At 42.1% G+C, this 25144-nt stretch overlaps 1 protein-coding gene across 1 annotated transcript in view; it reads right to left on the bottom strand.

Moving 5' to 3' along the window:
- The window catches only part of LOC117524464 (SH3 domain-binding protein 4), a 58351-nt gene that overhangs the window by 5688 nt on the left and 27519 nt on the right, over positions 1–25144 (bottom strand). Inside the window, exons 2-3 of the mRNA XM_034186255.1 lie at positions 24391–24603; positions 17340–19690 (exon numbers count right to left, since the gene is read on the bottom strand). Of these exons, the coding sequence (XP_034042146.1) occupies positions 17340–19690; positions 24391–24517 (2478 nt within the window). The 5' untranslated portion in view covers positions 24518–24603. The remainder of the gene's footprint in view (positions 1–17339; positions 19691–24390; positions 24604–25144) is intronic.

Below are 25144 nucleotides of genomic sequence, written 5' to 3'. Positions count from 1 at the left end.
TGCACGATTGAGTGTTATCAATAAATGATAGTAAATGATATAGTAATGGATCAACATATTGATTTATTCTGCCTTACAGAAACCTGGTTACAGCAGGATGAATATGTTAGTTTAAATGAGTCAACACCCCCGAGTCACACTAACTGCCAGAATGCTCGTAGCACGGGCCGAGGTGGAGGATTAGCAGCAATCTTCCACTCCATCTTATTAATTAATCAAAAACCCAGACAGAGCTTTAATTCATTTGAAAGCTTGTCTCTTAGTCTTGTCCATCCAAATTGGAAGTCCCAAAAACCAGTTTTATTTGTTGTTATCTATCGTCCTCCTGGTCGTTACTGTGAGTTTCTCTGTGAATTTTCGGACCTTTTGTCTGATTTAGTGCTTAGCTCAGATAAGATAATTATAGTGGGTGATTTTAACATCCACACAGATGCTGAGAATGACAGCCTCAACACTGCATTTAATCTATTATTAGACACAATTGGCTTTGCTCAAAATGTAAATGAGTCCACCCACCACTTTAATCATACCTTAGACCTTGTTCTGACTTATGGTATGGAAATTGAAGACTTAACAGTATTCCCTGAAAACCCCCTTCTGTCTGATCATTTCTTAATAACATTTACATTTACTCTGATGGACTACCCAGCAGTGGGGAATAAGTTTCATTACAGTAGACGACTAGGTTTAAGGACATGATTCCTTCTTTATGTTCTCCAATGTCATATACCAAAACAGGGCAGAGTAGCTACCTAAACTCTGTGAGTGAGATAGATTATCTCAATTGTTTTATATCCTCATTGAGGGCAACTTTGGATGCTGTAGCTCCTCTGAAAAAGAGAGCCTTAAATCAGAAGTGCCTGACTCTGTGGTATAACTCACAAACTCGCAGCTTAAAGCAGATAACCTGTAAGTTGGAGAGGAAATGGCGTCTCACTAATTTAGAAGATCTTCACTTAGCCTGGAAAAAGAGTCTGTTGCTCTATAAAAAAGCCCTCCGTAAAGCTAGGACATCTTACTACTCATCACTAATTGAAGAAAATAAGAACAACCCCATGTTTCTTTTCAGCACTGTAGCCAGGCTGAAAAAGAGTCAGAGCTCTATTGAGCCGAGTATTCCTTTAACTTTAACTAGTAATGACTTCATGACTTTCTTTGCTAATAAAATTTTAACTATTAGAGAAAAAATTACTCATAACCATCCCAAAGACATATCGTTCTCTTTGGCTGCTTTCAGTGATGCCGGTATTTGGTTAGACTCTTTCTCTCCGATTGTTCTGTCTGAGTTATTTTCATTAGTTACTTCCTCCAAACCATCAACATGTCTATTAGACCCCATTCCTACCAGGCTGCTCAAGGAAGCCCTACCATTAATTAATGCTTCGATCTTAAATATGATTAATCTGTCTTTATTAGTTGGCTATGTACCACAGGCTTTTAAGGTGGCAGTAATTAAACCATTACTTAAAAAGCCATCACTTGACCCAGCTATCTTAGCTAATTATAGGCCAATCTCCAACCTTCCTTTTCTCTCAAAAATTCTTGAAAGGGTAGTTGTAAAACAGCTAACTGATCATCTGCAGAGGAATGGTCTATTTGAAGAGTTTCAGTCAGGGTTTAGAATTCATCATAGTACAGAAACAGCATTAGTGAAGGTTACAAATGATCTTCTTATGGCCTCAGACAGTGGACTCATCTCTGTGCTTGTTCTGTTAGACCTCAGTGCTGCTTTTGATACTGTTGACCATAAAATTTTATTACAGAGATTAGAGCATACCATAGGTATTAAAGGCACTGCGCTGCGGTGGTTTGAATCATATTTATCTAATAGATTATAATTTGTTCATGTAAATGGGGAATCTTCTTCACAGACTAAGGTTAATTATGGAGTTCCACAAGGTTCTGTGCTAGGACCAATTTTATTCACTTTATACATGCTTCCCTTAGGCAGTATTATTAGACGGTATTGCTTAAATTTTCATTGTTACGCAGATGATACTCAGCTTTATCTATCCATGAAGCCAGAGGACACACACCAATTAGCTAAACTGCAGGAATGTCTTACAGACATAAAGACATGGATGACCTCTAATTTCCTGCTTTTAAACTCAGATAAAACTGAAGTTATTGTACTTGGCCCCACAAATCTTAGAAACATGGTGTCTAACCAGATCCTTACTCTGGATGGCATTACCCTGACCTCTAGTAATACTGTGAGAAATCTTGGAGTCATTTTTGATCAGGATATGTCATTCAATGCGCATATTAAACAAATATGTAGGACTGCTTTTTTTGCATTTGCGCAATATCTCTAAAATTAGAAAGGTCTTGTCTCAGAGTGATGCTGAAAAACTAATTGATGCATTTATTTCCTCTAGCCTGGACTATTGTAATTCATTATTATCAGGTTGTCCTAAAAGTTCCCTGAAAAGCCTTCAGTTAATTCAAAATGCTGCAGCTAGAGTACTGACAGGGACTAGAAGGAGAGAGCATATCTCACCCATACTGGCCTCTCTTCATTGGCTTCCTGTTAATTCTAGAATAGAATTTAAAATTCTTCTTCTTACTTATAAGGTTTTGAATAATCAGGTCTCATCTTATCTTAGGGACCTCATAGTACCATATCACCCCAATAGAGCGCTTCGCTCTCAGACTGCAGGCTTACTTGTAGTTCCTAGGGTTTGTAAGAGTAGAATAGGAGGCAGAGCCTTCAGCTTTCAGGCTCTCCTCTGGAACCAGCTCCCAATTTGGATCAGGGAGACAGACACCCTCTCTACTTTTAAGATTAGGCTTAAAACTTTCCTTTTTGCTAAAGCTTATAGTTAGGGCTGGATCAGGTGACCCTGAACCATCCCTTAGTTATGCTGCTATAGACTTAGACTGCTGGGGGGTTCCCATGATGCACTGAGTGTTTCTTTCTCTTTTTGCTCTGTATGCACCACTCTGCATTTAATCATTAGTGATTGATCTCTGCTCCCCTCCACAGCACGTCTTTTTCCTGGTTCTCTCCCTCAGCCCCAACCAGTCCCAGCAGAAGACTGCCCCTCCCTGAGTCTGGTTCTGGTGGAGGTTACTTCCTGTTAAAAGGGAGTTTTTCCTTCCCACTGTCGTCAAGTGCTTGCTCACAGGGGGTCGTTTTGACAGTTGGGGTTTTTCTGTAATTATTGTATGGCTTTGCCTTACAATATAAAGCGCCTTGGGGCAACTGTTTGTTGTGATTTGGCGATATATAAATAAAATTGATTTGATTTGATTTGAATAAAATCTAAAAAACAAATACATCTGCTGCTGGGAGAAAACGAGTGTCTCATCAGCTGCACAGCACGCGTATATATATATATATATATACACACACACACACACACACACACACACACACACACACACACACACACACACACACACAGTGAGCTTTGCTGCACACATACAGTAGTGTTCAGAATAATAGTAGTGCTATGTGACTAAAAAGATTAATCCAGGTTTTGAGTATATTTCTTATTGTTACATGGGAAACTGTTGGGGAAAGTGTAGTGACACGGACCCACAACAGGGGGCGCAAATGAACGGTCAATAGATGAGCCAAAAGGTAACAATTTAATGTTGTGAATGTGCACAACGATTATACAGACAATCACAGAATCTGATAGCAGTCAATACACAAAGGTGACGTGTGGGCAGGCTCTAGGATAGAAGACGTCTGTCCTGAGAAGAGCCGGAACCACACGATTTCCACCGCCACAGAACCCGGTGAATACTGGAGCCGCCAAGTCCCGAATTCCCAGGTGATCACCGTCCCCGACTGTCAGATCTGGTACTGCTGGCGAGGAGCACAAACAGTGAGATGTGGGTGTGTGCACACCCAGTAACAAAAACAGTCAGAAGGTGGAAAGTCACCTCCACCTCTAATCACACACTCGTGCAGCTCCTGTTAAACCACTTATCTGGATTGGGTGTGAAGCGTAGCCGTCGCTGTTCACACCAAACGCCAATCCAGCTGATAAGGCACACCACAGGAAAACGGCTGCAAAAGAGTTCAGACTATTATTTAAGTTTAAGTCAGCAGAGAAATTACCTTCACAGGTAGATGATATCTCGGCAGCGAGGTGGAGATGACGTCCGGCTTTTATGGAGTGGATGGATGAAGTGGAGATGGGTAACAGCTGTCATGAGTGACAGCTGTCAACCCCGGCTGTGTCCATGGCGGCAGCGCCCTCTCGTGCCTGAAGCCCGCACTTCAGGCAGGGCGCCCTCTGGTGGTGGGCCAGCAGTACCTCCTCTTCTGGCGGCCCACACAACAGAAACAAGGTACCAGTAGATTCTCACAAATCCAACAAGACCAAGCATTCATGATATGCACACTCTTAAGGCTATGAAATTGGGCTATTAGTAAAAAAAAGTAGAAAAGGGGGTGTTCACAATAATAGTAGTGTGGCATTCAGTCAGTGAGTTCATCAATTTTGTGGAACAAACAGGTGTGAATCAGGTGCCCCCTATTTAAGGATGAAGCCAGCACCTGTTGAACATGCTTTTCTCTTTGAAAGCCTGAGGAAAATGGGACGTTCAAGACATTGTCCAGAAGAACAGCATAGTTTGATTAAAAAGTTGATTGGAGAGGGGAAAACGTATACGCAGGTGCAAAAAATTATAGGCTGTTCATCTACAATGATCTCCAATGCTTTTAAATGGACAAAAAAAACAGACGCGTGGAATAAAATGGAAAACAACCATCAAAATGGATAGAAGAATAACCAGAATGGCCAAGGCTCACCCATTGATCAGCTCCAGGATGATCAAAGACAGTCTGGAGTTACCAGTAAGTGCTGTGACAGTTAGAAGACACCTGTGTGAAGCTAATTTATTTGCAAGAATCCCCCGCAAAGTCCCTCTGTTAAATAAAAGACGTGCAGAAGAGGTTAAAATTTGCCAAAGAACACATCAACTGGCCTAAAGAGAAATGGAGGAATGTTTTGTGGACTGATGAGAGTAAAATTGTTCTTTTTGGGTCCAAGGGCCACAGACAGTTTGTGAGACGACCCCCAAACTCTGAATTCAAGCCACAGTTCACAGTGAAGACAGTGAAGCATGGTGGTGCAAGCATCATGATATGGGCATGTTTCTCCTACTATGGTGTTTGGCCTATATATCACATACCAGGTATCATGGATCAGTTTGGATATGTCAAAATACTTGAAGAGGTCATGTTGCCTTATGCTGAAGAGGACATGCTCTTGAAATGGGTGTTTCAACAAGACAATGACCCCAAGCACACTGTAAACCAGCAAAATCTTGGTTCCAAACCAACAAAATTAATGCCTCGCAGATGTGAAGAAATCATGAAAAAGTGTGGTTATACAACTAAATACTAGTTTAGTGATTCACAGGATTGCTAAAAAAGCAGTTTGAACATAATAGATTTGAGTTTGCAGCATCAACAGCAGATGCTACTATTATTGTGAACACCCACTTTTCTACTTTTTTTTACTAATAGCCCAATTTCATAGCCTTAAGAGTGTGCATATCATGAATGCTTGGTCTTGCTGGATTTGTGAGAATCTACTGAATCTACTGGTACCTTGTTTCCCATGTAACAATAAGAAATATACTCAAAACCTGGATTAATCTTTTTAGTCACGCAGCACTACTATTATTCTGAACACTACTGTACACACATTCCAGCACTAAATTTACACTCTCTCAAAGTAAAAAAAAAAAAACAGAAATCTAGCCACAAAACACAAAAGGGGAACATGTGTTGGGAAAGTGTAGGAACACGGACCCACAACAGGGGGCGCAAATGAACGGACAATGGAGTAAGTCAAAATAACAACGCTTTACTGTTGTGAATGTGCACAACGAATACAACCAATTACAGAAATGGACAAAAGTCAATACACAAAGGTGTCGTGTGGGCAGGCTCGAAGATAGGAGACGCCTCTCCAAGGTAAGACCGGAACCACACGGCTTCCTCCGCCACAGGACCCCGGGAATACTGGAGCCGCCAAGTCCCGAACTCCCAGGTGGCCACTGCCTCCGCGTGTCGGACCTGGTACTGCTGGCGAGGGAAAAAGAACAGTTAGATGGGGGCGCGTTTGCACCCAGAACTCCGAACGGCAGGAAAGGTACCTCCACCTCTCGTTGGAACAGTAAACCAATAACTAGCTCAGTCAAAACTGTGTACTCAGTAGGCTTTGATATGTTACCTCTCTGGTAGAAACGATATCTCGGCAATGAGGTGGAGATGCCGTCCTGCTGATATACCCCACTGATGATTGCCGTCAGCTGTCTCAGGTGATGGGTGACAGCTGTCACCGAGGCTGCTCCCGTGAGGCGGCGGCGCCCTCTGGTGCCTGGAGCCCGCACTCCAGGCAGGGCGCCCTCTGGTGATGGTGGGCCAGCAGTACCTCCTCTTCAGCAGCCCACACAACAACATGCCAGACTCACCATCGTGTTATGGAATAATTTCCCAATGTAAACGTCACGCGATCAAAGAAACACATGCGTGTGAGAGTTTGCCGGCTGTAGCTCTGCTTCTCTCTTGGTCGTGGCACGTAAAATAATGTCCATGAACTCCTGGAAACAATGTATTCTGACTTTCCAATGTAACAAATCCATTTCTGTGTCCAGGCAGTCTGTTTAAAAACAATGTCAGATGTCCTACGCCCATGTTCACAGGTTCAGTAAACCAGCATCCACACAAACAGCACATCTCCACACTTTAGGTTCCAAAATCCGACACTCTGAAAAAGTTTCAGGGTGAAGCGTGTCATCTGCTCCCTGTAAATCCGAGCCATCACATTCGAACAGCAGCTCAGAAGCTTCATTTTTTGACGGAGCAGGTTCGTTTCCCTCTGTCTGTCAGTCATTGAGATGTTTCTGTTTTGCTAAATAGGACATCATACATTGAAAAATTCTGAAAATTGCCAACATTTTCCAGAAATGCACCTGCTAACACTCAGAGTGTGAGAAATAAAATACATCAGAGATCACTAATTATTAGCACGTGTGCAAAGACACTTACAATCACGAATACGTTTATGTTGTCTTACTAAGTGGGACGTTAAAAACGTGACACATGTCCTTTAAACCTTTTTAAGTGCTCGTGTCTTTAATACTAAGTGATCAGTGATGATCTAAGTTTGTACCAGAGTTCAGCCTTCAGGTTTTACAACAATTATGGAATCACCGGCCTCGGAGGATGTTCATTCAGTTGTTTAATTTTGTAGAAAAAAGCAGATCACAGACATGACACAAAACTAAAGTCATTTCAAATGGCAACTTTCTGGCTTTAAGAAACACTCTAAGAAATCAGGAAAAAAAATTGTGGCAGTCAGTAACGGTTACTTTTTTAGACCAAGCAGAGGGAAAAAAATATGGAATCACTCAATTCTGAGGAAAAAAATTATGGAATCATGAAAAACAAAGGAACGCTCCAACACATCACTAGTATTTTGTTGCACCACCTCTGGCTTTTATAACAGCTTGCAGTCTCTGAGGCATGGACTTAATGAGTGACAAACAGTACTCTTCATCAATCTGGCTCCAACTTTCTCTGATTGCTGTTGCCAGATCAGCTTTGCAGGTTGGAGCCTTGTCATGGACCATTTTCTGCAACTTCCACCAAAGATTTTCAATTGGATTAAGATCCGGACTATTTGCAGGCCATGACATTGACCCTATGTGTCTTTTGCAAGGAATGTTTTCACAGTTTTTGCTCTATGGCAAGATGCATTATCATCTTGAAAAATGATTTCATCATCCCCAAACATCCTTTCAATTGATAGGATAAGAAAAGTGTCCAAAATATCAACGTAAACTTGTGCATTTATTGATGATGTAATGACAGCCATCTCCCCAGTGCCTTTACCTGACATGCAGCCCCATATCATCAATGACTGTGGAAATTTACATGTTCTCTTCAGGCAGTCATCTTTATAAATCTCATTGGAACGGCACCAAACAAAAGTTCCAGCATCATCACCTTGCCCAATGCAGATTCGAGATTCATCACTGAATATGACTTTCATCCAGTCATCCACAGTCCACGATTGCTTTTCCTTAGCCCATTGTAACCTTGTTTTTTTCTGTTTAGGTGTTAATGATGGCTTTCGTTTAGCTTTTCTGTATGTAAATCCCATTTCCTTTAGGTGGTTTCTTACAGTTCGGTCACAGACGTTGACTCCAGTTTCCTCCCATTCGTTCCTCATTTGTTTTGTTGTGCATTTTTGATTTTTGAGACATATTGCTTTAAGTTTTCTGTCTTGACGCTTTGATGTCTTCCTTGGTCTACCAGTATGTTTGCCTTTAACAACCTTCCCATGTTGTTTGTATTTGGTCCAGAGTTTAGACACAGATGACTGAACAACCAACATCTTTTGCAACATTGCGTGATGATTTACCCTCTTAAGAGTTTGATAATCCTCTCCTTTGTTTCAATTGACATCTCTTGTGTTGGAGCCATGATTCATGTCAGTCCACTTGGTGCAACAGCTCTCCAAGGTGTGATCACTCCTTTTTACATGCATACTAACGAGCAGATCTGATTTGATGTAGGTGTTAGTTTTGGGGATGAAAATTTACAGGGTGATTCCATAATTTATTCCTCAGAATTGAGTGAGTCCATATTTTTTTTTCCCTCTGCTTGGTCTAAAAAAGTAACCGTTACTGACTGCCACAATTATTTTTCCTGATTTCTTATAGTGTTTCTTAAAGCCAGAAAGTTGCCATTTGAAATGACTTTAGTTTTGTGTCATGTCTGTAATTTGCTTTTTTCTACAAAATTAAACAACTGAATGAACATCCTCAGAGGCTGGTGATTCCATAATTATTGCCAGGGGTTGTACTCAAATGGGGGAGGAAGAATGAAATTTAAGGAGATGGGACAGAAACATGGCTGCTCCCATCAGATATGTCACTGTCTCTGTCCCACCACAGACCACGTCAGTCTCGAGTTTTATACTTCGTCTTCTAAAACGTGTTGAACAGACATGAAGGGTTTGTGTCTTCATCTTCCTTCAAAGAAAGAAACAGGGGGCAGCAGGGGGGGGAGCTGCATGCTCAGTTTGCACAAAAGCCTTAAGTTAAAAAAAAGAAAAAAGAGTCCTTATCTTTCCAAAGGAATGTCCTCACTTCCCCAAAATACCGTCGTGTTCCGGCATGTTCCGACTCTGAAACATGTTTGCACAACCTCCTCATTCTCCAGAAACCCCGGACTTTCCAACATATCCTCCACGGAAATTGTTGATGTTTTTACTTCACCTTGCAAAAAGGACGATGAGCATGCAGATGAGCTTCCCTGAGACGGTTTCTGACAGTTTGTGCTGAAATTCTTTGGTTATGCAAACCGATTGTTTCAGCAGCTGTCCGAGTGGCTGGTCTCAGACGATCTTGGAGGTGAACATGCTGGATGTGGAGGTCCTGGGCTGGTGTGGTTACACGTGGTCTGCGGTTGTGAGGCTGGTTGGATGTACTGCCAAATTCTCTGAAACGCCTTTGGAGACGGCTTATGGTAGAGAAATGAACATTCAATACACGAGCAACAGCTCTGGTTGACATTCCTGCTGTCAGCATGCCAATTGCACGCTCCCTCAAATCTTGCAACATCTGTGGCATTGTGCTGTGTGATAAAACTGCACCTTTCAGAGTGGCCTTTTATTGTGGGCAGTCTAAGGCACACCTGTGCACTAATCATGGTGTCTAATCAGCATCTTAATATGGCACACCTGTGAGGTGGGATGGATTATCTCAGCAAAGGAGAAGTGCTCACTATCACAGATTTAGACTGGTTTGTGAACAATATTTGAGGGAAATGGTGATATTGTGTATGTGGAAAAAGTTTTAGATCTTTGAGTTCATCTCATACAAAATGGGAGCAAAACCAAAAGTGTTGCGTTTATATTTTTGTTGAGTGTAACTTCAGTGTCAAAGCTGCCTCAGTGCTGCAAAGAATGTTTGTCTTTCTGGAAAAGTGTGTGTGTGTGTGTGTGTGTGTGTGTGTGTGTGTGTGTGTGTGTGTGTGTGTGTGTGTGTGTGTGTGTGTGTGTGTGTGTGTGTGTGTGTGTGTGTGTGTTGTGTGAGTCCACATATTCTTCCTTTTTATTAATCTGAGTTCCTCTGAGGGAAAATGTTTGTGTGTGATATGATCCTTTTTGCTCACTTTTTAAATATCCACACTTAAATAAATTACTATAATTCTTTTTTGTTTTCAAACAAAAATGACCCATTAAAAAAAAAAAAAAAAAAACTAAATTAAAATCTCACTTTATTAACTCCAAACTTGAGCATTCCAGATGCTCTGATCTCTTCACTCACTCAGTGTACAGTTTGGGGATGTACTTTGCTCAAGGGCACGTTGGTGAGTTGCCTGTGTGAGAGGGAATCGAACTGAGCCCCTTCTGTCACCAGCACGTCTCTGGGCCAGCTCCATATTGGGGAAATGTTTACATTTTGAAGGCAACGCCCACTTCCCAAAATAACATCACTAACAATTCCCGTCCTTCCTGACCTTCAAAACAAAAGCATCTCTATTCAGCAGAACATCCAAAGACCCTGAACGTGGTCTGAAAGTCGCACTCAGTCTCGAGTTCTGGACAGACTTGGACCAAACGGGTGGAGGGGTTTCAAGACCGGATATGAAGAAGAGAGGAAAATATGGAATGCAGCGACTGTGGACCAATCAGGAATCTTTGTTCAAGAGCGGTGATCCACGTTCGACTGACATGGATCAGAAGTCCCCGAGGACAGACTCTGGTCTCTGCTCGGCACCACAGTGTTTGTTGTGACGGTGTCTCCTCCCAAACAAACACCTGTTTCCTACATGAAAAAAACAATCCCATGGTGGGAAGGAAGTCCCTGTTTCAAGTTGGACCCTGCTGATAAGGACACTCCCACAGGGGGCGCTGTCACTGCTTTGGACTTCAGTTTGTCCACTGAAATGTCCCAAACTGTAAAATGTCAGCAAACAACCACTGACTTTTACTCAACCAGCAGAAACAGAACTACCCAGTACAGGTCGATCGCTAATGGACAAAAACATGTTTTCTTCTGCAGATTTGACATCTGGCCCAGAAAAATTAGCTCATCTTAGAGTTCAAAATCCACCGGATGCACAAAATAACATTATGTTGACTCACAGAATAATGTCCTCAACTCAGTCAGTAAGGAATTTATCACAAACAAAACCATTGTCAAACATCAGCCGATCAACATACGGACGCTGTTCTTAAACCAGCTCAAGCCTTCGTCCTCATCCTCATCCTGCAGGATCAGCTCTGTCTCCAGCCACGTGTTGACCAGGCAATGATCACCTCGTCAACATTCCTCCAGTGTCCGTCCCCAGTGTGGTTTCAGCACTTTGTATCATGTTGTGGTCTAATTACTGTAATCCAGACCTGATCCCTCACATCCACAGGAACACAGATCCAAACCTCCAGGATTCTGTGAACTTCTGCAGGAGGTAATAAATGTTCTGAGATCAAAGTGCTGCTGGAGTTGCTGCTGAACAGTAACCCCACTGTTTGTCTTTTTTCAGTTTGTGGTATTCAAACAGAAATGGAGGGGAAGCAAACTGAATTATTTTTGGATTTCTAAAGGATCTGTGTGAAAACCGGAGCCACAGACGGATACCCTGCAGGGTCTCACTCTGACAAAACGCATCAGCAGCTGATTTCACTGATTACTTGATTCTCTCCAGACTCATATCAACCTGCAGCCCATAAGGGCCCCTTCACACACAATGTGAATTTGCTGGATTTGTGCATAAAGTGCACATTAAGCAGGAATCGTGTGCAAAACCTGTAAAAATGTAGCTGACTCGTACACCTGTTGCTACATCTATTTCCTCACAGCAGCGGCTGAAAGACAGTGTGCGCTGTGCAACCCTGTCGAACCCTCTCACGGCAGGTGTCGGCCAAATTCCAGGTGACACACACGCACATCTAACACCACTCATCTGGCACTTAGACAAATCTTACTGCCAGCATGACGGTGATCATCTGCTGACTGTTGTCGTGTTAATAGCGCAAATGGCCAGACATTTTCTAAGTGCCCCATGAGTGTGGCTTTGGTGTATGCGCTAAACTGAAAGGAGGTGTGCCCGCCAACAGAAGCAACTGTGGAGATCTGTGGAGATCTGGACAACACATACTGTGTTTGGACAGACATGGACTAACAACTGCCCACTGTGACGTGCATGTGTCTGCTTGCTGTCATCAAGTGGACATAAATAAAAACATATCGGTTGGCGACGGGCTGCAGCGAGCGCGCACTGCAGCCCGGCTGACAGGCTGCCCCCAGGTTGAAATGGATTGTCAGATCAGAACACGCAGCAGGCGATCTGTCACACCACCCACATGAGCTCTGTTCCACATGACGCAGCATCAGTCCTGCAGTGCGGTGTCCACAAGACACGTGAGTTGGGCAGAAAGTGTGCACGGCCAGCTGGACGCACTGAACCAGTAGATGTGGAAGTGAGAAGAGCAAACTACTTCTTCTCATTCACATCATTTCATGACTACATCTGTGACCATGGGGAACAGACAAATCATATTTGTATTTCCCGCTTGATAAGATTCAATAAAATGCGGTATTTTATATGGTGTGCATTTTTTAAATGCGTCCATGTCCTTCCTGATATGAGGCAGTTTCCTGCAGCTTTTACAGGACAGCGATCGTAGCTCAGTGGTAAAGTTTCTGACTAGTAATCAGAGCTTTTGGCGTGGGTTTTCACAACAGCTGTGCTGTGAAAAGCTGCTGTGTTCCAGTGTGCACAAACTGTCACAGCATGTATTTTAAAAAAAAATTTTTATTTATTTTTTTCTTCACAGCAGCTGCACACTGTTCCCACATGCACGAACTGTCGCACAGGCATCGCGCACTCCAGCCCGTCATTGTGATGTTTCGTGGTCATATGAGCTGCACCGACGGGTGTCGCCCTGAGTTGTACATATTTGCACTATGTGTGAAGGGGCCCTAATGGACGAGTTCACTGGATTACAAGCTGGATCATTTCAGCAGTTTACTCACATCAGATCAGGAAGAACTGAATCCGATTCTTGGAACCACACAGATCCAAAGCCTCTGACATGGTTTGACTGTAGTTATCCAGCTGTCAAAGCACAACAAAGGGAAAGTAAACGCTCAGACCCTGCTCCTGGAGGTCACCTGCCACAGATGATTAGTCAAGTCTGGTGTTTCCTCACTCTTGATTGGCTGAGCACACCTGAATTAGTTAAGCTGTGGGCGGAGCCGAGAGACTTGGATAACATGCAGGACAGTTGACCTCCAGGAGCAGGTTTTGTGACCCCCATTTCCACACACGGAGTGGAGCGGTTCCTGGACCTGCTCCACATTTGGTGATGCAGATGAAAGCAGGTTGGGGTCTGACAGACTGACTCGAGTCCGGCACTAGAAGTGGTTCATATTTTTTTAGTGCAGCTGCTGTAAATGTTTTTTTATAGAGTATCTGACTGTTATCTTACAGTAATAAGTGCAGCAGGTGGAACGGGCGTCTCTCCCGTTACTGAGATTTAAATGCTGTGCGCGGTGACATTAATGCTGTACGCCGTTTTTACTGAAAATGTCACTTAAATGTCACAGAGACAGATTCAGCGCTCCAGCAGTCAGGAGGCTCCAACCCTGCACGTCCCACGCTGCTTGAATCAGAAGCTGAACACAGATTTTCTTTTCAGGCTCAGATGAACGCTCCATGAAGTGCCTCCTGTTTGTTTTTCTCTCTGCACTTTCTCTCTCTGCAATTTCCTCTAAATCACTTTTCTATCCCATCTTCATTTCCCATCTGCAGCTTCTGTACTCGATCTGGGCCTCAGTCTACCTGCAGAGATCTTCACTCTGGCTTTTTAACCTTCACCCTCACCTCACACACACACAGGTGACTGACATGAGATGAAAGGGTGAAAATGATTGGTGAAGGGGTGAAAGCGATTCAGACACTTATGTGTGTGCTCGAGCAACAACCGGTCTCACATGACATTCTTCACGTTTCTAAACATCAAAGACATGAAGTCTGACCGATATGAATTTTTTGGAGGGGTGAGGAGATACTGCTACCGATATAAGTAAAAAAATTTGCAATAGATATGCATGATATACATAAAAAAAAGCAATGATGCCTGACATTTCAATGTGAGGGTTGATATTTTACAGTTTAAACATGAACTACAACCAACCAATCAACAAACATTATAATTGATACCAGAGCTGCCAACCATCCCGCACTGCACAGGACAGTCCCGGTATTTACCCCCATGTTCCGTGTCCCACAGGAATGTGTGTGTGTGGGTATGTGTGGGACGCCCATTAGTCCTGCAGTTGCGTGGGTCCGGGCACGCCCCTGGACCCCCTAGTTATACTCTGCACTGTTCGTGCTTGCGGGACAAATGTGGGACTCCTGCATCCAAATGTTGGCAGGTATGCAATACTAATCAATCACTAATATCTTACTGATCAATATATATGCTTTTGATTATCCACTGAGGTTTCTTCTGTTTAGATAGATAGATAGATAGATAGATAGAGGGTTGGCAGACCATGTTTTCCAGGACCACTGCACAAAAAAATCCAAAATCTAAACACCTCCAGATATAAATCTAACTAATATTCCCACCACGTTTGAAGGAAATCTGTCCAGCTGTTTTTGAATTATCTTGTGTTCTCACACACACACACACCGAGGCTTACTATTTTTACAGTTTCAACATTAACTTTATTATAAATAACTATAAATACAGCCAACCAACATATGTCACCTTGCCTTCACTCATTTTGGCAGTTTGGTTGCATTTGCATAAACTAAACTTCCTGTCTATTTTGACCCGCCTCGCGGTGGCGTAGTGAACACTTGTCTCTCCTTGCTAGAAATGACTGAACATGAGTGGCAGCTGGTGACTTTTCCTCTCTCTCGTAGCTAATGTGACCAATGGCTGAAGGTCCAGTTCATTTTTTTTTTAAGACCGAATACTGCAAAATGTTTAAAACACATCATACTGTGGATTGCTGGTGGTAGCGTCCATGAAGTATTTATTCAGGGCACTAGAACTCATTTCAACTTAAAAACACTTTGATTTGAGTCTCTTTCATCTCAAGAATAGCCTTTCATAATGTGATGCAACACACCAGCCAATCATGAAACTTCTTGAAAAACTACACTTTCCAGCAGTGAAGGAAGTCGAGGATTTGGTCTGTTTTTTTTTTTGTTTTTCTTTTTTTCTGTGAAGTGCAAAAAAATCCACTCGTCCTGAAGCAAATCTGTCATTAGATGTTTTAAATGACAAACGAGGGAGAGCTGGGTAATTTCTAAATTTGCTCTCCTTAGCTGATCCCACATGAAGCGTTTGTTTATGTGTCGTGTTGACAATAGGCAGCAGCGCTGACCTATATTCAGAAAAACTCTGCTCCCACAAAGAGCACGCTTTCAGTCGCCACCTGACACTATACTCTGGTTCTATAAACGGTTCTAACTAGTGTTTACAGCTGCAGCTAAATTACAGTGTTTCTGCAGCCGCGACCTCAGACTCTCACTCACAGCACGACGTTCCACCGATACACAAACCAAGTGCACCAACGCTGCAGTTAAGGCAGCAGGGAGGCTGAACTGCTCTGCTGAAAAATGGCTCCTATTTCACAGCGACACACACACACACATAAAATAGAGTAAAAGAAAAAATGCTAAATTTTATGGGGAACTGGGCCCTAAAAACAAGTCAGCCGTGACAAGATCAGAGCGCTGGCGGAGTTTAAATGTCTTCAGAGGGGAGTCGCTGCGCCTGAGGCCAAGCTGAAAACGACAGCAGAAGAACCAGAGAGAGCTTGAGCCCACGTTCAGACCTCAGCATTTTATCTTCGAAGGGGAAAAACGAAGCATAAAAACTGTCATTCTGTCACAAAAACCTAAAAATCTCTTATCAGGGTATCTGCAGAGCTTCATGGCAGCATAAAGCAGATCACTGAAACCGCCGTATCCTGGACAGATTAAAAAAAACCAAACAAATGCCATGAGAATTGAACATTTCCAACAGGATTATTAAGGTTGTCCAAATGACATGCAACAGTGTGCTTTATGTAATTAAATATATTATGGAAAAAGGTCTTTTTTTCAATCAAATCTGTCTATATATAGTGTTTTTAAAATGTGTACACCTTTGTAACAGGGAAGTGCTTTACAAAAAAGGTGGTGCTTCAACTCACAAGTTTAACGGATTCTTCACTCTGTGGATAAACACAATCATAAAGTCACTGAAATGAGGAGAATATAATCACGCCTAGATCTGATGGAAAGTGTTGTATCAATGGATACTGGAGCAAACCACTCAAGGACAGTGTTGTTATTCAGTTTCCTGAAGGGGGAGATATACATATATACGCATGTGTATATATATATATATATATATATATATATATATATATACACATGTGTGTATATATATATATATATATATAATCATAAACCAGATATTCACACTCACTGGACAAAAGCAAAAGCCCTAATGCTTTTGTGTGGTTTTCCATGTATTAAACACCATATATACACCAATGGGTTTTTATGTTTCTGGACCCCCTGAGGGTTAAAGCCAGATAATCCAGCTTCCAGTCAATATAAAGGATTGGGATCAGGCCCACAACCAAAAATAAGATTTAAAAGATCCACTTCCCGCCCCGGCTCTCCTGGCTGGTTACTAAATTACTTCAACCATGTTACACTCGGGTCATTACAATAAATTTCCTGTAGCACCTTTTACACTCAATACTAGATGTGGGGTTTGGTTTTTCATGGACTTGGAAAGTTTCCAAGAGCATGCATGAAGTCTTACTGTGTGTGTGTGTGTGTGTGTGTGTGTGTGTGTGTGTGTGTGTGTGTGTGTGTGTGTGTGTGTGTGTGTGTGTGTGTGTGTGTGTGTGTGTGTGTGTGTGTGTGTGTGTGTGTGTGTGAGCAGTTAACATGATTTATAAGATCAGGGTACTGGTATACATCCTGTAGATCAACTCTATAATTCTAAGAGTTACTCGTATGCAGGACAGAATGTTGTGCTGCTGTCCACAGTTCCTCAGGTCCTAATTCGGTCTTGATGCCAATGCAGCATTTATCGACTGTGCTCTGGAGCACAGCCTGAAGGTGCTTTAAACCAACACTCGAGAAGTACAACTGTTCTGAGGCACAAATCTCCAGCCAGGAGTGTGCAGACACAAACTGGTGCTTATCTAACTGCACACATGGAGTACTAAACCAGTGCCCCTGCAGATGTCAGCTGAGGGGATGCCAGGGATGCAAATTGACCAGGAAATGCAAATTCACTGCAACAGAGGATGAAGCCAAGGCTATAACTTACAGTCAGGAGCTCCTTCTGGAAAGACTTGCGCTCTTTGCTGTCTGCGTTGTTGCAGTCCTCCTTCAGTTTCTCCAGCACGGAGACGACCCTCTCAGGCTCACTGTCGAGCTCAGAGCGGCAGAAATGCGTCAGAGGCAGGTTGACGTACCCGAGGGCGTCTGCAAACACTCGCCAGTTGCCGATGTTCTCCATTAGTATTGTTCTTACAGATGCGTAGATGTAAGTGAGGAATTTGCACGGCTTCAGGATCTGTTCCAGTAAGAGTGATGTTGTAAGATCCGGCCCGCTGAAGTAAATGGGCTTTACTTTGCCAACCACCAGCACGTTCTTTGCATGGACGAGACCCATTTTACCCTGATAATATCCAATGTACCATTCCTTTGTCCACAACTGTCCCTTTAACTTGATCTTCTCCTCACTCAACAGTGCAACAAAGTCTCCTTTTTTATACTCAAGCAAGTACTGATTCTTTGTTTGTCGGACAACCGTCTTGATTAGTTTTCCAAACTTCACATTGTTGATTCTCCTGTCTTGGAATACTGGATATTTTGTGGCAATGGCAAAAGGAGACAATACTATCTTCCCCACTTCTTTCTTTTTCAGAAAGCGCCTTTGCACAGATGTCTTTGGACCTGCTTTAGGGGGTGGTGTCGGAGTCTGGACACAAAATTGGGCCAGGATACCATCCTGGTCATCCTTAACCTGCACGCGTAAGGTGAAGTCAGAAACCTCTTCAGCATTGCGTGATGCAATGACATAGACCAGCCTGCTGACTTTACCGAGTTTTACCTGAAAGCCCCGGACCACTCTGGCCTGCTCACCAGCTTTTACCTCATAGTTGGCCATGTTGGAATAAACCCCAACACGCAGATCCTGGGGTCTGGACAGGACGAACTGGTGTTTACCCCACAGGTGCAGCACTGCCGGGGGGTTGGGCTGTGCCTGCTTTCCTACCTCATTCACAAGCAGCGTCTTTGGTGCACAATCATGACCGAAGATGGCCACAACCGTTTTGAAGGAGGGGTGGATATGTTTGGGACCATATACTCCTAAGGTAATCTTTTTAACAACATGCTCCCAAACTGTGGACTCTGGAGATACCGACTGAGACTGAGTGACAACACAGACATACATGCAGGGTTCAAGGTTATTCAGGCAAACCTGGATCATGTCACCATACATGTACGCCTGTGGAATGGGAGTGTACGGCCCCTCTTTACAGTCACTCTTGACGCACATGATCTCTGTGGTCTGCCTGCATTCAATTTTAACCACAACGGACACTTTCATCTCCAGGGAAATGGTGGTTTTGGTCTCCATGTTGCTAAGCTTGATTTCGACCACAGGGCTGACAGTGGTGCAGCGGTCATTGTTTAGTTCCAGTGGTGGGTCAAGGAGAGCTTTGATTGAGATCTGCTGAGTGTCATCGGGTGCTACGTGGCCCTCGGGTATGTGGACGCTGATGCTGGTGTCTGGAAGCTGCACAGCTCCTCCAGAGCTGTCCAGCCGACATACGATGTTGGTCTCCACGGGTTGTGTTTGACCCCAGCCTGGGTTCTGACCAAGCGAGTCTAGGTCATGGCACGACCGGGCCAGCTTACGGTGAGTGAGCCACGCTGTCCGGAAATCCTCCCGGCTCTGGAACTGCTCTGGCGACGGGGCTTTGAGATTTCCGAAGAAACCACTAGAATCCTGAGTGGCATCTGACTGAGCTTGGAGGATGGACAGCTCAGACAGACTATAGGAACGTTTGCTTCTAAAAAATGGGTTGTCCCTGCATATTGTCTGCTCTGCCCCTAATGCACTGAAGTCAAAAATGCCACTGCCAAAACCATTAATGTCTGAGGTGGTGCTAGTGGATTTGGGTAAAGATGGAGTGAGGGTATCAAATAAAAGTAGGTCAACTGACTTGTCATTGCTGTTTTCATCAAGTGAGGTCTGGTGACCACCTTTGATGAAAGGGTTCGTGGAGATACAGGTTGTTGCGAAAGGATTTCCGTTTTGGAAGGTGGTGGGTTTGAGAACCATCCCTGACCACTCTCCTAGAAGGTCCATTTCTTTGGCCACCTCTTCATTACAATCTCCCACAGTGTCAATCATCCCGCTGTCACTGAAGGAGGAGTCTCTGCAGTTGATGGGCTGCACATAAGCTGCAGGGATGTAGCCCATCTCCGTGTTGTTGTGGGCATACCACCACTCTCCTCCTGATGAGTCCAGAACATAAAGCCGATCCCCTTTGCAGAACTTCAGGGTTGTGAAGCTGGATGGGCAGTAGTCCTTTATGGCAACAACTTCCCTGGCAGTGCCAAAGGAGGCAGTGGCGTCCAGACGTAAGGCACTTGGAGAAGGCACTGCAGGGGAAAATTAAAACAACTCCTTTAATTCCCTGTGTTGAAAATTCATGTTGGAGTCATCTAGGAACACCTCAAAAACACAATCTTGTGATTATATACAGATAAAACAAACACTTGTCATCTACCTGGCTACAGGTTCCACCCTGGTCATTGTATACTGAGTCTGGATTAAAAGTGTTGTTTAGTCCCCTTAAGTGGTACCAAAACCTGCTTGGCCTGTGACTATCTGGTTAAGTGGAAACTTTAACTACATCTGAAAGGTTCGACCCTGGTGAAGGTGCAGACAGTCTGTTATCACCCAGAGAGGGCTGAGGGACAGACACCTGATCAATCCATTTTATTGTTTCATATTAATGTCACACTGTGTGTGTGTGTGTGTGTGTGTGTGTGTGTGTGTGTGTGTGTGTGTGTGTGTGTGTGTGTGTGTGTGTGTGTGTGTGTGTGTGTGTGTGTGTGTTTTAAATAACCTGCAATAACTGGTTTTGTTTGTCCTCATGTCGACCTCATTTAAATTTCATCACCTTCTACTTGACATAAGATCTCCATAATCACTTTCTTCGTGAATGTTTGCCATTCTTTCTGCACAGAAACTGTGCAGTCAGGTTCATAAGTATTTGGACAGCAACATAATTTCCCTGCACCATCACAAATGGAGATGAAATGAAATAATGAAGATGGGGTGCAGACTTTCAGTTCTATTTATAAATGATGGGCATTCTTATACACAGTTACTTTAATTTGGAGAGGACATAAGTATTTGGACAGGTCCAGTCTGGGAGCATATGTCGCATCCACCACACCACAGAACCGCACTGGGTCCTGGATAGTAACCACCCAGACACACAACAACTGTACAAACTAACATTATTCCAAATACAACCCCAATTCCAGTGAAGTTGGGACCAGTGTTGTATAAAGTACCGGAAAATCACACTTAAGTAAAAGTACAGATACCCACTAAAAAAATGACTTTGGTAGAAGTTCAAGTCACTAACTGAAATGCTGCTCAAGTAAAAGTCTTAAAGTATCTAGTATTTATTGTACTTAAGTATGACAAGTAATGTACAACTAAATGTACTCAAGTATTGAAAGTAAAAGTACAAGTAAATGTTAATAATTAAAAACGGACTGATTTTTTTTTTATATAAAAGTTTATCTAGGCTTGTAAATGACTGGTAGTATTAATCAAAATACTGAAAATTGTGCACATCACACAAAAACACTTCAGAAACAAGGTTTCAAAACCTAAACGAGAGGAGGCTACTCATGAGGTGTTCACAGGAAACAGTTATTTCTATATGTATTTATTTTCATTGTTACATGGTTTTATCTTTTCTGTTGTGTTTTGTTTCATTATGTTCTTTTTGTCTCTTTCACTAAAATTGTATTGTAACATTATTAGTCTATTATTATTGACTATTATTGTCTATTATGTAGATTATTATTGTTGTTGCTATAATATATGAATAAAAATAAATTTAAAAAATTACAATTTGACTCTTTTACAACAATGAATGCTGAGCCATTAATTATACAGAAAACAACACAAACGTGCTGATGCGAACAGCTTAATGCTAACTTTAACATTGAAAACGTCATAGACATGATAACGCGTTAGCATCGGTCCCGTTTTTAAGTTATAAAATACATCTATCAACTGTTTCAGAAGACCATAACAGGTCAGTTTAACATAAAAAAAATACAATTAAATAGTACTCACAGACATATGCTCTTCAGGGTTTTAGCAGGAAAATTTAGGATAAAGCGAAATAAAGCAATCAATCCACGGATCGTAAATCGAAGCACTGCTTCGACCTGCGAATCACTGCTTCAATTGGTTCAAGGTTCAAAGCCAAGCAGCGCTGCAGAAAAGTTGATTAAAGACCCACTGCAGGTCTATAATCAATGTAGAGAAATGATCCTTTTCCTGACAAACACCCCCCAAGTGCACAACTGCAAAAAAGCCTACCGGACATGCCTCATGACAAATCAGCCTGCATACATGTCAACCCTTTTGAGGGTCCACCTGTATAACCAAGTGAGAAAATCCATAAAATCAGCACAAAATCCTTATAACCTCGAAATCGCACCAAAATCAGTTTTATTACAGTACACACAACTGCATAGCGGTATCACGTAACTGGGTTTTTATCTACATATTATGAGTTACTACAATGACATTAAAGTCAGGATCATTAGTATTTCCTCCGCAGTTGAATTTCAAACAATAGAGATCTAGTATCTAGTTTTTACAGAAACAAGAACTGTGTGTCACTAGTGGAAATAAAATCAAGAAAAATAAATTGAATATAATGAACAAAATAAAACATACCTCAGAACTTCATCAAGTGTATCGAAAAATCGCCTCGCCAGTGCCTATGTTGCAGACGAGCATGTCAATGATCCTCGACTTCACCCCATGTGTTTATTATTACCATTATCGATTCTGCTTATTGAGCCGATTCCTTATCAATACCTCTTGTGAATTTTTTGTGTACTAAAAGTAGGCTTTACAGCTTTTCTATGTCAGCGGGTCAAAGAGCTTTTTCTTATCGTGCACCCGCTCTGTGGAACGGTCTTCCTGCGACCGTGAGGCAGTTGGAGTCTGTGGACATTTTTAAGTCAAGCCTTAAAGCCTATTTTTATTCTCTTTCTTATGAATAGTTTTTATTTTTTATCTGTTTTATTCTTTTACTTCTGTTTTTAATTATGTATTTCAATTTTTGAATTTTTATTTATTTATTTTAATTTTTTATGTTGAACTCTTCTATGTGAGGTGCCTTGAGATGGCTTTTGTTGCGATTTGGCGCTTTATAAGCTGATTAAATTGAAATTGAATTGAACAACATTTTATTGAGTCTTAAAGTAAATAAATATGAAATTGGACTGGATCCTTAAACTTTGGACATAATAAACTCTACATGGTGGATCCTTGATCTCTGGACATAAATAAACAAAATCTGTAGTTTTTGTCAAAAGCATTTCCTTTCAGACATTTTGGCATGAATGTCTTTCCATATATCTGAGCTGAGCTCTTACAGCTGCTGTGCTGTATGTCAGCATCAGTTTAATTCATAAAGAACACAGGGCGTCTCATTTTGGGAAGAAAAAAGTTTTAGTCAGTTGTAGTTTATTTTCTGTATTACAGCATTTGGAGAGGTGTCATTTTATTTAAAGCGGCAATTTTGTGTCAACGGAAAGTCAAGTTTCTTGACTACAACATGACAAGAGTCCCAGTTAGTGACTTTAATCCACACAAAAGCGACTCACGATATTTTAATGGCTTTGAGAGGAGTTAAGAAGCGGACTTACCGCTTCTGAAGAGCAGCGAATCAAAGAACCACAAACCAGTGGTTCGAAGCATTGCTTCAATGGTTCACGCATCAAAGTGGAGTCGCGCTGCAGAAACCCTGAATATCCGTAAGACTTTATTTGGACGTCCATATGACTCTGAAACTTGGAAAATCCGTATAGCTTGACATGTATGGGCCTGACTTCATAGTAGTCACTAGTAATCAGTGGTGTCTCTGGGTGAAAACATGACTTTTTTCGTGTGTGTGTGTTTGTTTTTTTTGTAATGAATAACCTACAGGGCGAACATAAAATGTATTGGAGTAGAAGTATGCAATTAAGGTCGGAAATGTAGTGAAGTAAAAGTGAAAGTAAGCTGAATTTAAAAAACTCAAGTAAAGTACAGTCTCCCAAAACGTACTTAAGTACAGTAGTGAAGTATTTTTACTTTGTTACTATACAACACTGGTTGGGACGTTGTGTAAAATGAAAATAAAAACAGAACACAATGATTTGAAAATCCTATTCAACCTATTTTCAGTTGAATACACCACAAAGACAAGATGTGACGAGATATGTTCAAACTGATAGACGTTTTTGTTTGCAAATATTTGCTCGTTTTGAAATTGATGTCTGCAACACATTTCAAAAATGTTGGGATGGGGCAACAAAAGACTGGGAAAGTTGATGAATGCTCAAAGAACACCTAATTGGAAACAGGTGAGTGTCATGATTGGGTATAAAAGGAGCATCCCCAAAAGTCTCAGCCATTCACAAACAAAGATGGGGTGAGGATCACCACTTTGTGAACAACTGCGTGAAAAAATAGTCCAACAGTTTAAGAACAATGTTTCTCAATGTTCAATTGCAAGGAATTTAGGGATTTCATCATCTACAGTCCATAATATAATCAGAAGATTCAGAGAATCTAGACAACTTTCTACACATATGCGGCAAGGCTGAAAACCAACAATGAATGCCTGTGACCTTCGATCCCTCAGGCAACACTGCATTAAAAACCAACATCATTGTGTGAAGGATCTTACTGTGTGGGCTCAGGAACACTTCAGAAAACCATTGTCCGTTAACACAGTTCGTCGTTATATCGACAAGTGCAAGTTAAAACTCTACCATGCAAAGTGAAAGTCATAAATCAACAACATCCAGAAACGCAGCCGCCTTCTCTGGACCCGAGCCCCATACCACCAATATCTTGTCTTTGTGGTGTATTCAACTGAATATAGGTTGAAGAGGATTTGAAAATCATTGTATTCTGTTTTTATTTACATTTTACACAACGTCCCAACTTCACTGGAATTGGGGTTGTACTAAACAATCCTTCTGCAGACTGTTTTCTTCAGACAACCCAGGACAGGTAATCATGTGTTCTTCTTTGAGCTGCTGACCTTTGACATCATTGAGAGTGGATTCTGACACTCCCTCGGTCAGATCGATGAGCGTCCCCTCAGATCTGCATCGAGGAAGAGAAGTGTTGTTGTTGGTGGCAGTGGTCCTGATCCGATGGGCGGCCATCGTTTGACTCGTCGCTATGCGTCAACTGGACGCTGTGGAAACGGTTCTACGAGTCGGAGTTGGACGTCAGCATCCTTCCGTCATCTCTGTAAGACACAGAAAGATGTTAACTGACACCTCTGCAGAAGATCTCCGTCCTCAATTAAGTGCTGACAAGGTTTGTTTTCCAGTGAAAGTAAAACCTGCACAACTGGAGTTAAATGTTTTTTTTAAAGCATGTAACGATTAAAAAAAAACATGAAGCAGAGAAACCTGCAGACTCCAGATGTGGGTCACTGGAGGTCAGAGACACAGGCTAAGCTTTTTACTGGAATCTATAATTCATAAAATCGTGTCAGCTCAGAGAGAACACGCAGCACACAAACGACACCAGCGACGACCAAGATAGATTTTACTGGACCAGTCTGGAGACGACGACGCTGGGAGTAAAATGAAGATCTTTCTTTGATCTTACAATATGTTAATAAAGATTTTCTGTTTTTTCTCCTCATCAACACATCTCACAATGACAAAGTGAAAACATGATTATTGAGGTGTGTAGGATTCATGGACTCACCAAATGTTCCATCAGCAACTCTGTAAAAACTATTCAGCTTTGCAAACTTGGGTTCTGATAGATATGGATGT

The sequence above is a fragment of the Thalassophryne amazonica genome, chromosome 14 (genome assembly GCF_902500255.1).
Source record: "Thalassophryne amazonica chromosome 14, fThaAma1.1, whole genome shotgun sequence".
Taxonomy (NCBI): Eukaryota; Metazoa; Chordata; class Actinopteri; order Batrachoidiformes; family Batrachoididae; genus Thalassophryne; species Thalassophryne amazonica.
The sequence above is the reverse complement of the archived record's forward strand: the minus strand, read 5'-3'. Positions and strand labels throughout refer to the sequence as shown.